General features: G+C 41.0%; 1 protein-coding gene across 2 annotated transcripts in view; it reads left to right on the top strand.

Annotated features, from left to right (window-relative positions):
* Window positions 1-11,529, top strand: part of dmrt1 (doublesex and mab-3 related transcription factor 1) — a 34,571-nt gene extending 23,042 nt beyond the window's left edge. Inside the window, exon 5 of one of the 2 annotated variants that reach the window (XM_084945614.1) lies at window positions 10,549-11,529. In XM_084945614.1, the coding sequence (XP_084801740.1) occupies window positions 10,549-10,706 (158 nt within the window). In that variant the 3' untranslated portion in view covers window positions 10,707-11,529. The remainder of the gene's footprint in view (window positions 1-10,548) is intronic. The other variant, XM_084945613.1, reaches the window with a different exon arrangement.
* Window positions 11,530-15,711: the final 4,182 nt, after the last annotated feature.

The raw sequence follows: 15,711 nt of genomic DNA, 5'->3' as shown, positions 1-15,711 counted from the left end.
ACACTGTCCTGCTCTGAGGGGCTTAAAAGGAAATGAAATGTGATCCTATTGGCTGCTGTTTCATCCTTGATTTTCTTTGATGTGCTGCAGATCAGTCTTTGTTGCTCGGGACGTTTGGATTAGCTTTAGTTTGTATCTGTAGTTCAGGAACTTTATTAGCGGCAGCATCTCGACCCGGTGAGCAAACAGAACAATCAGACTGTCTGAGCCACAGTTACATAATGAGACCTAAATGTCTGACACTTATTCACTCAGAAAATACACTTTTGCATTTTTGTCATGTTTTCTGTTGTACTTTCACTTATATCGTCTGAGATCTTAAAGCTTTAGACATTTAACTCTAAAAGCGATTAAAAATCCTGATGTTCTTGTTCGGTTGCCTTGAGTTTGTTTTTCATGAATGAAAAACCTGGTGCACTGATTTTCTTTCCTGTTTTTCTTTTAAATAGAAAGAATAGGAAGCTGACATTCACATTTGTGGTGTGGTTATGTATATGTTTAGGACTGGTATTTATATTTTTGTAAAATTATATCCTAATTAACATTAATAATAAGAATAGCCTTTTTAATGAAGTCTTGTATTATGGTGGCATTTCAGGATCTTAAACACTGAAAAATGACTTTTAAACATCGTCTCCTAATCTAGATTCTAACCTGCCTGGTTCTACGCAGCTAATCTCAAAATGCAAACATGACTTATGTCTAAATGTTCTCCGGATATAAACGACTTCTTGGATGTTGTTTCCTACTATGCTGCGTTCCCACTTAATGGTGCTCGTGTAGTCTCTTTCCTCGCGTTGTTTTGAGCATCAGCAGCGGCTGACAAATGACGCGGCCGTGGCAGCTCTCCGAAACAGCCGAGCGACTCGGATAAACACATTTGGCAGCTTTAGCACCCGTGAGAGGCGTCCTCCTATCCACAGCAATATATTTCACTCTTCCTGTGTCCTTTACTTTGGCATTTTTCTTACCCTGTCGACTCACAATGAATCTCTTGTTTAAAATGTAATGATAGAGAAGTCCTGCAAATATCGATCGGCCACCTCAGCTCATTATTGCATATCCATAACTCTTCGATGGATCATGTCAGGCAGCCCAGCGATGGACTGACGGGCCATTTTGTGAGCTGATGGGGCACAGTAGCCGAAATGGAGATTTAGCATAGGGACGAGGGCTGCGTCACGCCTCTGTGGCAGTCATCTTCACTGGGGACAGATTGGTTAACAATGCCGGAGCAAAGGTTTCTCTCTGCTTAATTAGCCTTTGACCCCGACAGTCTCCGTGGCCTCGACTCGGTTTGGTTCCAAAACAAACCAATAATGAGCCTTTAAGTGTTTTCTGATCCTCTGCATCCCTTTGAACAATTATCTTAACAGCTATTTATTAACAATGTGAGAGTGATAAATGTATTTAACGGTACAGACAAGAAAACAAATAGTCCTGATTCATGAAAATGCAAAAGTTATTATTGACTCTGAAGATGTTTGATGTGAAATAGCAGTAGGTCAGGCATCCAGTGACAGACTGTCAGCAGCAGTCACAGTGCAGAGCGAGGTGTGGTTTGTTTCAGCAGTGCTGGCTCTATTTGTACACACATATATATGTGGGTGGGCCTTTGTGTGGGCTCAAGGCTCGTTGTTCTGTCAGAAACATCTTTGTGTTGTGAGAAAAAGAACAAATATAATCATACAACCAAAACAAAGAGCAGTCTGCCCTTAGGCTCTGTTAGCTTCAGTGTTCTGGTTTCCCTTCAATGTTGAGTCTTTTTGTTGCGACTGCTTCCACAGCAGGGCAGTGAGGCTTTGAAACACGCTTCATTTGAACTAATTCTTCAAACTTTGTTGGAAAAAATTCTCTCAAAGTAAAAAGAAAAGTGAAAAATTATTTTTGTCTCACTTCAGATGTGGATTTCTTTCCATAATCTGGATTAGTAGTTTATAACCTTGATAAGTTACATGATTACCTTAAGGGTTATTAAAGTACTCTAATTCTGAAGTCTAAATAAGTGGGAAGCCATAGTGGGCATTTAGTCTGTTGCTTGGTATAATATTAATTGAAAAGTTCAATGAAATGTGTGAAATTATGACTGACACATAAATTCTGTCAGGTTTAAAGGCTCCAAAACATTTAAGATTCTTTCTTTTGATCAGCTGTAATACAAACAGTAATATGGATTATGTGATGTCAAAGACATGAAACAAGCATTTTTTAAATAAACTGATACATTTTAGACTGTTAGATTAAAATGATTGTTCAGCCTGCAGAGTTAGGGCTCCTACAGAAAAGTCAGGTGGTTTAAAGCTGAGGGTGAAGGTCTGCACTGTGAACATCAGCTGAGTGTCATGAGCCTCCACTGTTCACTGCTCAGTATTTAAAGCCCGCCTGCCTGACTGCTCTTTGACTGAGTTTTCCGGGCCATTAAGTCCTGCTGCTCGCCTGATGATGAGGAGCCGAGCGCCCATACGGGGAGCGTCCATCCCTACATGGGCTGTCCTCAGTTGGACACACACGGGACCCTCTCAAACTGGCCAGGCGCTTTTTTTAAGCTGCAGCTCGTATCTTTTTAATGGGAGCCATTTAATCCCAGGTCAACCTTGTCATGTGACAGGCAACTCTTCATTCGTAAGATTGAATTTTTGCTGCCTTGATAACAGCCTCCACTAAGTGTTGCTGTCCCTGGACAGAAAGCGCTTTCAGGCAGTCGACAATAGCGGGGAACTTGCAGCTTGCAGACACTGAACAGTGTCTCCTTTGCAGTTAAAAGTTACGAAAGTGAGAGCCAAAGTATCAAGGCTGAGTCTACTGCTGCAGAGACAAGAGTTTGAATCTAGTCGAGTTATAAGTCATGCAGCTGTTCTCTCTTAATATATCAGTAATGTGTTCTTGTCTGTTATTCTAAATTAGGATTAAGACAAGGTTGATTTTTCAGTTTGTTTGTTTTTGTCAGGAGTGTTAGTTTAGTTGCTGTCTCGTGTTTTGGTTCATGTCTATTTCTATCATAATTTATGCAGAGGTAACCTCCCCTGGTGTTTCTGTTATTGCTCTCTCTGTCTCACACTGTCTGTGCTCTTTGCTCCCTTCTGTTTCCTTGTGCATATGTATGTTAATTAGGGCTGAGCGATATTATACCGTTCACGGTAATACCGATACAATGTTAGGCAACGATAAGAAAATGAAATATTGCAATAGAATATGGGTAAAACGCACATGTGCAGTGCCTTTGTTTTCATACGCACATGGCCGATTGTTGAGTGAAACGGATGAACCAGAATTGGTTTGTAAAAATGGTGCCACTTCAGTGATGTGGAACTGGTTTGGTGTTTGTCCGTCAGATACACAACAAAGCACATTTTTTTGTAGAACATGTAAGCGGGCTGTCGTTATTGCCGTATTTGTCGGACTAAGGTGCTCGTAAATCTGGGAGTAATCTGGGTCCTAAACTCCGTCCGCTTCAGGTCCCAAAGTCAAACGAACACTGCAGCATCGCTGAGAGTTAAAAACTGTCTAAATTCTTTCATCTTTAATAAAACGATCAGCATTGCTGCTTTACCAGGTGTAACTATGAAGTTTAGCATCCATGAAAACAGAATTTATTACATTTAACGGAGGTAGAAGTTAGCAGGAAGTTAGCGGAAGTTAGCTCGCTCGTTTCGCTAGTTACCTCAGCATGATATAGCATGTTCTGACTGAGAGATTTCTGAAAAAATGTAAACATACAGCTCTGCTATCACTTCCAACATAAATGAGGACAGGAAACTAAACAGAAGTGACGTTTGTAAAGTTACTGAAGTTGGGCTAGCTGGTATATAATGATGTGCTACGTGATCGCTAGCAACACAGCTATGTTAGCATAACATAAACAGTGAAGCTGGAGGATGAACGCTAACACGTTTCCACTCGATAAAAGTTAACGTGAAGGTTCCTGATGGTTAGAGACAAATACAGTCGCATGGCAGGATGCTGTAAACTGACCAAACTTCAGTCAGGGGAACAACTGAGATCATCCATCCACAATACGAGGTTAGTGATTAATATACTGCAACAACATGGGGATAGAGCAGCTGTGATAGAATACAGCATTAATGAATCAATGGTACAGAAGTGGAGGAAGCAAGAAGAATGAGTTGAGTAAAGTTTGATTTATCTGACTGCTTTGTTTCGCTTAATGTGCCTTATAATCCCGAGCACCTTACTTTTTTATTTGGCACACTGCAGTTTAATGTTGCAAAGCACCTCTTTTTAACTTCAGTGGATATTATACATGGTTATGCTCAGGATATGCCAGCCCATTTCTACTGGAAATGCCTTTGGTTAAACTTTCAGCAAGGAATTTGCATTTGCACTGTTAAATTTTTATATAGGTTTAATGCACATAAAAAACAGCTGCTTGTTTAAGTGAAAATAAATGGATGGTGGTTTTTTTGCACTAGTAAAGTTGTGGAGTTGCATTTTGTCTCGCATCAATTATATTGTCAGTTATATCGTTATCGCAAATTTTCTAATATATATCGTGATAAATATTTTTGGCCATATCGCCCTGCTCTAATGTTAATGATGTTCTTGCTGTTTGTCCAAGCTAAGCTGGACATTGTTTAATTCTTTCCATTTCCACCAACATGTTCTGGATTTGGGTTCTTCTCTACATACTCCACACACAATGTCAAATTAGTTTTCCAAGAAAGCCCAATGTTAGAACTGCTAACACGATACATCTGATTATTAATCCTACAGAACCGGGCTAGTTCAGCTGTTTACTTTCCATCTGACTTGCTAACAACTACCCATCAAACAGAGGCAGAGACGCTGTGATGTGATGACATCTTAGAATCAGCTGTTAGCTGCTGTTGCACAAACATTACTACAGACAGCAATGCGACATCCATCCATTCTCTTCTGCTTATCATTGTCAGGGTAGCAGTGACCAATGCAGGGAACATATAGTCAGGTAATTGCACACATCACAAACTTACATTAAACCATTGCCTTTTAAAAGAAATTCGTTAAAAATACAGAAATGTTTGAGATTCACTGACCTAAAGGCTCGCAAAGCTGTTAGCAGGTTTCAAGTCCCAGTTAGATGAATTATTTTCTTTGTTAATGAGCGATAAGATCGGCCTCGTTGATGTGAAATGATCTCTGCAAATTTCGATCCTGTGCTAAGTAGGTATTTATTTCAGATACATAAACTCCCCTGACAATCAGTACAGTTGAAGGCAGAGCTAAGCATGCACATACAGGGTGTGTGTGTTTACTTAAGTGTTATCTACCCACATGACCCTTGTGTACAGGAGATGAGTGTGGAGCATGAAACCCACAGAGCGAGCTTATCCTCGGAGGATCAGACTGAATTACCATCTCCTCTCACATCTGGGCTTTTGTTCCCTGCTTTGGCAGCAGCAGAAGTGATTGTACCTCCATTCACACCCTCCCTCCCTCTCTTAGCAGGACAAGTGGGAGGTTAAAAAAGCTTCCTTTTGTTAATCCACACAAAGACTGTTTAATAGTTTGGAAATCTTATATAGAGTGCTGAGTGAGTGAGAAAAGGGCACAAGTTCATTCCAGAGAATGAACTCTGAGCATCACAGGCAGTTTGTTACAGCCTGGAGGGGAACTTTGGACAGATTTGATATTCTTAGTTGTTACTATCAGACATGTAGATGAAAGTTACAGCTTAAAGTTCTCTGGAGGCCACACATAAAATATATAACATGAAAATTATCTGTATCCATGGATACTGTGACGTCACCCATTAGTTTGTTTTCTTCACCCATGTTTGTTTTTTTGGCACCTCATTAAATTCCCATATCAGACAATGCTGGCGAGCTGGTTTGGTTAACAAGCATCCATCCAGTCGGGGCTGGAGAGTGTGCACCAACTACAGGGGGCTCGCACTCCTCAGCCTCCCCAGCTCTGTGCCTGGGACACTGGAGAGGAGAGTCTGTCCGTTAGTCAAGCCTCCGATTCAGGACGATTTTCAGTCGTGGAAGCTGGACCAACTCTTCATCCTCTCCAGAATATTCGAGAGTCGTGGGAGGTTGCTCAACCACTCAACACGTGTTTTGTGCACTTGGAGAAAGCATTCAGTTGCGTTCCTCGAGGTATCCCTTGGGGGGTGCTTCAGAGGTATGAGGTGTCTGGTTCGTAAAAGTTGGACTTTTCCCGTGGTTGTTTGACTTCACCAGCACTGCTCTGTGTCACATATTCACATATTATGGACAGAATATCTTGGATTAACCAGGTGGTGGGTATGTGTTTGATTATATATTTGTAGAGATGTGGTGAGGAGCTCGGTCATTTAAGAGGGACGAAGAGTAGAGCTGCTACAAGGGGCCAGTTGAGGTGGTTCAGTAATCTGACTGGGATGCCCCCTGGACGCCTCTTAAGTGAGGTATTCTGGCCATGTCCTGCGGGGGAGGAGGTCTCAGGACAGACCCGGGATTTTGATTACATTTTTTAAAATTTTCTATTTAATTAAGCACTTCTGATCTATTTAGTTTTGTGATTTTGTATTTAATTTGACTGCTGTAACACGTTTCCACACACACACTTCCAAATATTTAGCATAGATAAGATAAATAATATGTTTAATTTAATTAGTGTCATTAACAGGTGTGATGTGGCTAATTGAGAGCACGGCTTCCTGCTGTTGCAGCGGCCTGACATTAATCTGTATTAAACAGGAGAGCCGAGGACAGTCGGATGCAGTTGGGAACATGTGTACTACAGTGTGTCGTGATTTAACGTCCCCACTGAAACTAACGCGTCCGGTTGCTTTCGGCCTTTAATTACACCATAGATTTCCTGCTGATGAACAGGCGGCGAATTAACAGTGAGAAGGCTAATTCACAGCCGCTCTCCCCCACCCACTCGCTGTTATTGCCACACAAGTGGGCCGCTGAGGGATGGAGGGGAAAAAAGAGAAAGAGCTGAGTGCACTTAGCTACACAAACATTAGTATTAACGATCGGGCTGCCAGTTCACAACTGGTGACAAACTGCAGACGGGCAGAAACTGGAAACCAATCAGGAAGTTAATGAGGAGAAAAATTACTCCTCTTCTCTCCTCCCACCACTGCTGAGGAGAACACACACACACACACACACACACACACACACACACACACACACACTAGTGCAGGGAGGTTTTATATTTTTTTAAGCTGTGAATTCAGTAGACTTGTGTAATCTGATCACCTGTGTACATTTCTCATAGTTTTATTGTATTTTGGGAGCTGATGAACCTTCTAATCTGTCATTTTCTCTCCTGTAAACTCGATCCTCAGATTAACACGTGTGGAGCATCTTGATTAAGCAGCTGATTATTTTCTTGGTTTTATTAATAAATAACAAATAAAAAAATAACAAAATCTTTTAATGTACCTTAAAGTAATTTTTTGTTAATTATCTTAACATTAATTATTTATTAATTTATTACTTTATATATTAATTACATGTTATTGAATTAAAAAGACATGATTTTGTTTCCTATTTGTATTTTTTGGCATTTATACAAAAAAGTTACTAATACTATTGTAAAAACGGTATTTAAATATTTATTGAGTAATTCTGTGACTCCTGATCAAAAGGCTGTTTGACTTTTCTTGCTTCGATCTGGGAAACGTAACTTTTATCCTGTTAAATTAGCACTTTCTATTCATTTTACAAACAGGGATGAATGATTACGTTTGCTGCCACATTAATGTTATTGTTTTATTAGTAGCCATAGCTTGTTCGATTTCAGTTCAGTTCAATTTTATTTATACAACACCAAATCACAACAACAGTCGCCTATAAAATAAATATATATATACGTAAAATTGTATATTTATACGATAATAGATACAGAGAAAAACCCAACAATCATATGACCCCCTATGAGCAGCACTTTGGCGACAGTGGGAAGGAAAAACTCCCTTTTAACAGGAAGAAACCTCCAGCAGAACCAGGCTCAGGGAGGGGCGGGGCCATCTGCTGTGATTGGTTGGGGTGAGAGAAGGAAGACAGGATAAAAGACATGCTGTGGAAGAGAGACAGAGATTAATAACAGATATGATTCAATGCAGAGAGGTCTGTTAACACATAGTGAGTGAGAAAGGTGACTGGAAAGGAAAAACTCAGTGCATCATGGGAATCCCCCGACAGCCTACGTCTATTGCAGCATAACTAAGGGAGGATTCAGGGTCACCTGGTCCAGCCCTAACTATATGCTTTAGCAAAAAGGAAAGTTTGAAGCCTAATCTTGAAAGTAGAGATAGTTTCTGTCTCCTGAATCCAAACTGGAAGCTGGTTCCACAGAAGAGGGGCCTGAAAACTGAAGGCTCTGCCTCCCATTCTACTTTTAATTTCTACTTTTAAATACTCTTACTGCTAATAGTTGAAGTTTATGTGTGTGCTTACATGTGTTTAGTACGTCCATGTTGTTGAAATGGGAACTTTTACTGACCTCAGTGTCAGTAAAAGTGTCCAGTGTTCATCTGCTAGTGGTGGGAGGAGCCTGGCTCTCTGCAGGTGCTGCAGGTGTGAAGTTGTGCGTGAGCTGGATGATGTGACGATTACCTTTCCCACTGCATGTACTAATTTATTTTTATTTGAATTATAATTAAAGTTTTGGAAATCAGCTGTTCAAGTTTTTAAAAATGTACGACTCTTGTTAAGTTAATAAGTGATTATAATGATTTGGTATAATAACTGTCTTCTGTATGTTTCCCTCCCTGCACCCCCAACCGGTCGCAGCAGATGGCCCCGCCCCTCCCTGAGCCTGGTTCTGCTGGAGGTTTCTTCCTGTTAAAAGGGAGTTTTTCCTTCCCACTGTCGCCAAAGTGCTGCTCATAGGGGGTCATATGATTGTTGGGGCTTCTCGATGGCTTCTTACAATATAAAGCACATTGAGGCGACTGTTGTAATTTGGTGCTATATAAATAAAATTGAATTAATGTAGTTTATACTACTGCTCAGTTACATCAAACACAACAAAAGCTGAGCACCAAAACTGGGATGTCAGCAGTTCTTTTATTCATCGTCTCCAAGCTCGAACAGTTAAAAGTTTAACTACACGAAACATTTCAGAAAAAAGTAGAAAGTGGCCCTTAAACAGTTACCTGAGTAGAAAAGGTCCTAACCAAACCAAAACAGTGAAAATGATCATTGTTAATAACTGAGCCTGAGGTCTGCTGTTAGTGTTTGTGCTGCAGCTGCAGAGCGAGTGTTAAAATGGGCGGGTGCACATCGCTCCGCTCTTAACTGTAAAAGATGTAATGCTTTTGTTTTGTGGTCACTGTCTTCTCTTTTTGCTCGCTGATTCAATTTGCTGTAAATCCCAGGCTTTGCCAGGAATCATTTCACCGTGCGCTCGTATTTATATCGAGGCTAACAGAGAGGAGCATTTATTCTGCAGAGCTGATGATTACTGTCCCGTTTTGTCTGTCTCACTGTAGTATTTCTGTTGTCCTTCTCGTTTACTCGCCTTACAGCACGGAGACATGTTTATTTTATATGTGCGCTGTCCTGTCTACCTACACGAGGTAATAGGAATCTATCATATTAATGACTTTAAGGAGTTCCTGAGGAAGAGATTTGTACTTGGATGTCAGACGTGAAGTGAACCATCTGAGGATTGTCAGGGTTTTTTCCCGGTTTATTATCATTTCACTGCAGTGTGAAGGAGTTTTAATATTTAATAATCAAATGTGTCGAGCAAAGCTCACCGAACGTTGTCATCTGAGCCATCGTGACAACATTTTGGATGTGCCACTGTAGTGTTTTTAATCGAAAAACGACTCCTCCTTAATTTCCTCAATTAAATTCTGTGACTTCTTGTAGTTGGTGCAGCAAAGATTATGGAAAGTTGTATAAAATATAATCTCTTGTTTTTAATACTTTAATATCATTTTTAAAGTGGTCTTGAGCGATAGTTCTCCAGGCTTTCTGAAGGTCTTTCAAAGCTTGTTCACTCGATTTTCAGTCCAGTCCAGGAGATGAACAGGAAAATAAAATCCAGCAGAGACCCGACACAGGACAGGAGACCGGATCAGCCTGTCAGTCGATTCATTCAACAGTCCAACAGTGAGTCTGCAGCTCACTGTAAAGCAGGGTGGAGGCTCTGCATTTCAGCCAGTGGGGGAGGAGATTCAGACTGATGAAATTATGAACACAGAACAGCACCGTCAGGTTTTTATCCACCATGAAAACCATCTGCAAAGCACCTGATTGGGCACAGCTTCATTTGTCAGCACACTGCCAGTGCAGTTACAAGCTTACCTGGACAGGTACAAAATGTTGTTGCTTTGCATTGCTGCGTCTATTTTTCATCGTCCGACTTTTATATAATCAACATAAATAGAGTCATTAGAAAAAATGTTTCCATTATCTACCCAGGTGGTTGTTTTAGTCCCTGACATTGTTCGGCTTGTTTGATGTTAATGAAGTAAATCGATGTGACGTTTGTTGGTGACTCAAAGGGTTCAGACTCTTTAGAGAAGCACATTTTTGCTCTGAGATCTTCGGTGCTCCTCAGCAGATCTCTGACTCTCCATCTGTCTTGTTCCTGCAGCCTTCTCACCCGGCAGCATCTCCGCTGGTCACGACTCCACCATGATCTGCCGCTCCATCAGCTCCCTGGTTAACGCTGACGCCAAGGCTGAGTGCGAGGCCAGCGGCCAAGCTGACGGCTTCACCGTCGACTCCATCGAAGGCGGCGCCACCAAATAAGAGAAGAAAAGGATAAGATCACACGACAGAAGCTTTACGAGCTCGGACGAGCTGAAACTTGATGTTCTTTAAAAACCGTTTAATCGTTCGCTCTAGTTTCACGTTGTCTTCACGTTGTCTGCACGTTTCCCTTCTAAAGCTCTGTTCTTGTATTTGTAGATCATTTTAAATCGAGTTCAGGGTTACGTATCACAATGTAATTAACTGGCTAATGCAGTGAGACCCTTAGCTTTAATCAAGATCAGATGATTGAGCGTGAAGCAACTCTTCTAAACAGAAATAAAGTGGGTTTTTTAAATGCAGAGCAAGGTTCTGGTTTTTTCCTTTGAATAAAGCTGCAGCGCCGCATTTCTGCTGAGGGTTGCTTAGCATGATCGACTTTCACCTCATCAGTCCAACAACTGGTGACTTATTCACAGACAAGAACAAGAAGACCACATTTTTCTGTGTTAAACTCTTTGCAGCTTGTAAAGAACAAACATGTCAGGATGATGTGCTGGTAAATATTCAGCGTGCACAACCTTTAACCGTCTAACCTCCGTCAGTGTCCGCGTGCACATTTACACTCCGGCTCAACATTTAAAAGTCTGATTCTGTAAACGAGCAACGTAAAGACAGCCGTGGACAAAAACGAGACTTTCAAGTTAAGATTTGTTAAAAATAACATTTAATTTTATTTTTATTTCACTTTTTATGATTATTTATGAACCAGGTGATTTATTTGATCTGACCAAATGAAACTACATATGGATGTTTCCTGTTGGTTATTGGCTGACGTACAGTATCCTCATTGTGCTGTCATGTCAGCTAATTATGGGCCCACTGCAACCTATATTCTCACAATGGGTGGGGAAAGGATTTAATCTGAAAAACTGTTTTTCAGATTAAAAGTCAGCTGATGTAAAAAGAAAATCACAAAAAACAAATATTTGTGACGTAAAGTTTGGTCTCCGACTGGACGTCCGTGTCAGACTCAGATGTCCTCCCGAGGACGGCGTGGGACGGGTTAGACGGGAATCACGTGTCCTCTGCTGCGTTGGCGCCTGGTGAGCACCGGCTGCTTATTTATGGTGCAGATCCAGCAGCTTCCACAGCATTTGCATGTCTATTGTGTTTTTAACCCTCCTGTGGCCGGGAGTCAGCTGTGCACACCGCTTACTGTTTGCAACTTTTCCAACGTCCTGTCAGGCGGAGCAGAGGCGGAGCAGAGGTGGAGGCCGGCAGCTGACTTTGGAATATTTCATGTTTTCAGCTCCATGTTTGCTGATCGGCCTGTGAGCATGTGGAGAAAAACTATATCTTAAATATAAAAGTAACTTTCTCATTTCTGCTCTTTTTTACATTGACTGGCGGCATAAAGCTGCATTTGACTTCATAGAGTTTAACTGTAACTTAAAAAGCAACTCGCGGCCCGGAGCTCTCCCCGCTCCGCACGCTCTTTGTGTTTTATAGAGATTCATTTCAAACGGCTCGCTTCCAATGCCTCTATTTGTGTTTGCGTTTGAATAAGACAGCAACAAAAGTAATTTGGAGCTTTGGAGTTTATGTCGCTACAGGTTTCCTGGGAATAAAAACGCTGGGACGTGATGGAGTGCGAACGCGGCCGTGTGCCGGGAACAACGATATAAAACAGACAAAGAAAATTACTTGTATTTTCTTTGTGCTGCACTGTGGGAACATTCATTGGATTGTGCCCCATCTGTTGTAATCAATAACGTGACCATCTTGTTTTTTTATGAAATGCACTTACTCTTAATTTCATCCACCAGTGGTTTTAGAGAGAAGAATGTGGAGTTACCTATAAGGCTCTGGCATTATAAATCACCTCTGGAGACCAGATTGTACAGCAGTATCGATTGATCCTGATATATCACAGAAATTTACTGTCACTTCTGTTTTCAATTAAAGATACAATCAGTCAGATAATGACTTAATTGGATTTTACAGAAGATTGAGTTTTATCGCCCCGTGCTTTATGAGTTTAGTTAAGGAAGGCCATTTTATCACAGTTGTCAGGCCGCCGCTGCCTTGTCCTTCTGTAGCTGCTGCCCCGTGTACAGGCAGGGGAGAAAGTGTCACAGGGTCGGTTTTCCTTGAGCTGCCTCCGCCTCCATGAATCACGCCCTCCCGTAATAGATAAAATCTGCTCGGATCCCGCCGTGACACCTCCTCGGGGAGTGATGGGAGCTCGGTGCAGACGGTGTGGAAGGGGATGCTGCAGGTTCAGAGACGGAGGAGGAAATTTCAAACCGCTGGGAACGGCCAGAACGTTCACTGTTGGAAAGCAGAGAGTTCAAAGGTTATTTTCTTGAGACGATATTTTACTGTGTAGATGAAACATTCTACATTAAAGGAAACCAGTTCTCCCATTCTACTCATTCCCAGTTCCATGTTTTTATTCCTGAGTCTACTAGAGCAGCTTTGCATGATTCACAATTCAAAATAAGCCTTATACATCTTATACTGCTGAAACTAAAAATGTGTTTCTAGTTCAGTTTTTTTTCCCAACAAATGAGAAACGTGGCCGCTCGGTTACTTCTCGGGTCGCCACAGCACGTGGACGGCTCAGGCTTTCTCAGTGACAGCATACAAATCCAGAAGTAGGAAAAAAAGTCTCACAGGGAGTTCTTCTATATAATTACTTACATTTTTTTGTCTTGTTTAATATGATTGTCCTCCATAATAACACCATAGTGTATATTTAATATTACAGAAAAAGCACAACAGGTGCCCTGTGAAACGGTGAGTCTGCGTCTATATTTAGCATCTTAACACTATTTTCTTGCCAGTTTTCACTTCTGTGAACCAGGAGAGCATCTCACCTTTAACATATCAAAATCAGCTCTGGCTGTTTACGGCCACGAACTTGGACTCGAGGATTAACTAAGCAGAAATGGTCCTAGTCCACTGTGATGTCACAAAGGACATTTTTGGTGATAACTGAAAAAACTGCAACATAATTTCACTGAAATGTATAAAAATAGGAGGAGGTCACCTTCATTATCGGGTCAGAGTATTTTACAGTTGGTCTCATGCTGACAGCACTGACGTGGCTGTTTGGGTCAAATGAAGGGTTTGCAGAGAAACTTGTGAAAGAGTGAACTGAATCTTTTTGAAGTATGAAAGTATGAAACATCACTACCTCGCACAGCAGAGCCCTCGTTCTCATGAAAACTGAACGAGGTTAATACATGAGTGATAAAAACACACACCGAGTAATATTCAGTGGTTAGAAACAGCTGATGGTGTTTGCTAGTCTCTAGTTGGGAGATGAAAAGAAAAGTCAGGCGCAGCAGAACAGAGTTTACAGTTAATCTGTGATGAGACCAACAAACAGCAGATTTGTTAAAAATGTATCACATAAAAAATACAAATAATAAGCAACTTGTTTTTTGAAAACAATGAAGACGTTTTGCTCAGAGTTCAAATGCTTCGCCTCCAGAGGACATGAGACAGAAGAAAGGTGATGTTTTTAGAGACAGCAGAAATCAAATCTCTCTTATTCAGCATCGATCATAGTTACACAGGATCAAAATAATGATGCATATCAACAAACTTTACAGAGGTTCTTTCCACTCTGACAAGAAGATGAAGTGTGATGCTGACATGACGGAATAAAGGCTGAGAAAAGGACGTGGCTACTACCAGCGGTTACCATGGAAATCTGAGGAAAAAGGACGTATGAACTCCTCATGAGCGTCCGTGGAAGAGTGGATGGGTCAGTGTGTTTTTGGTACTCGTGTAATCGATACAACAGGCTGATGCATGCCGATCAGATTGTTCTTTCAAAGTAAAAGCAGACATGGAGCCGTGATGATCAGGTGAACTCTTATTCTCATTTCAGCTCTTTGACTTTTAACCCACCGCCTCGTGTGTGAGGACACATCAGTGTCGTCTGTGAGGACGTTTGACTAAAGCTCTCATGTTTTCGTTTCTTTTTGGCTGTTTTAGTGTTTGAAGGTTTGATTTTTGAGTCTATTACTTCACAGCTTTGCAGTCCTGAGTTTAGTCTTGATTTTTTACATAGTACTAGTTTTAGATCTCGCCCTGGTTTCCTGTCTGCTCTCCGTGCTGACTGCTGATTGGTTGTTTCACTTTGAATGTTTATTCTCTTGTGTTGGTTTAATTTCCTTCATTCTTCTCACCTGTGTTATTTACTTTCACCTGTGTCTTGTTCTGTTCCTGTTTGTCCTCACAAATCAGCCCCCGGTGTATAAATAGTCCCGGCTTTTTCATTGTCAGCTCTCCGATGTTCCTCTGGCCTGATGTTTTGTTCCTTCTGGCGATTTCTTCTCTTTTTTTTTTTTTTACTTTAATTACCACTAAAAGTCTATTTTATATAAAGGCTGAGTTTTGTTGGAATATTCTGCCTCCACTCTGCATACCTTAAAAAATCCAGTAAAATTAAAGCGTGTACTTCAACCAAGTATTCTGTACGTATTAGCAGCCACTGAATTCAGCTGGTTTACTGAGAGCACGACTGTCTGAAGGACGGAACGAGCTTTGTTCATAAATGTCTGTCCTGAAAGCCGAGCATCAATAAAAGGGCCAAACTGTGAAGACTAACTTCCCAGGTTCACCCTCCCCTGATCTGAGACACGGAGCAGCCTTTGGGAGGACAGAGTGCGACCAGAGGCCTCAGTCATGGCCTAATTTTGGTATGAAGAGATTAGTTCATCGTTAAAAATGGCCTTTTTTATACTTATCTATATCTCAAAAAGAGATTGCAGCCTTGCAAGACGTGCAGTAAAATACCAAGAAGCTCTCAAAGTGTTATTTTGTTGGCATTCCCCTCTGCACCCAAAATTACATTTTTTAATCAGTTGTTTAAAATAATCCAGTTTTATTTGAATCTCAGTGTCAGACCAGCAGGCCTGCATCAGCACACTGTGTGTGAGATAATAAGCTCATAAAATAATTATACAAGAAAAGCAGAAAATCTTTTGAGAATAACGACACCTTAATAGTTCTGCACAGAAAAATCTAAATGATTATTTAACTCATG

The sequence above is a fragment of the Perissodus microlepis genome, chromosome 12, assembly GCF_051167445.1.
Source record: "Perissodus microlepis isolate ML-2025 ecotype Zambia chromosome 12, ASM5116744v1, whole genome shotgun sequence".
Taxonomy (NCBI): Eukaryota; Metazoa; Chordata; class Actinopteri; order Cichliformes; family Cichlidae; genus Perissodus; species Perissodus microlepis.
This window is presented reverse-complemented; position numbering and strand designations above follow the sequence as displayed.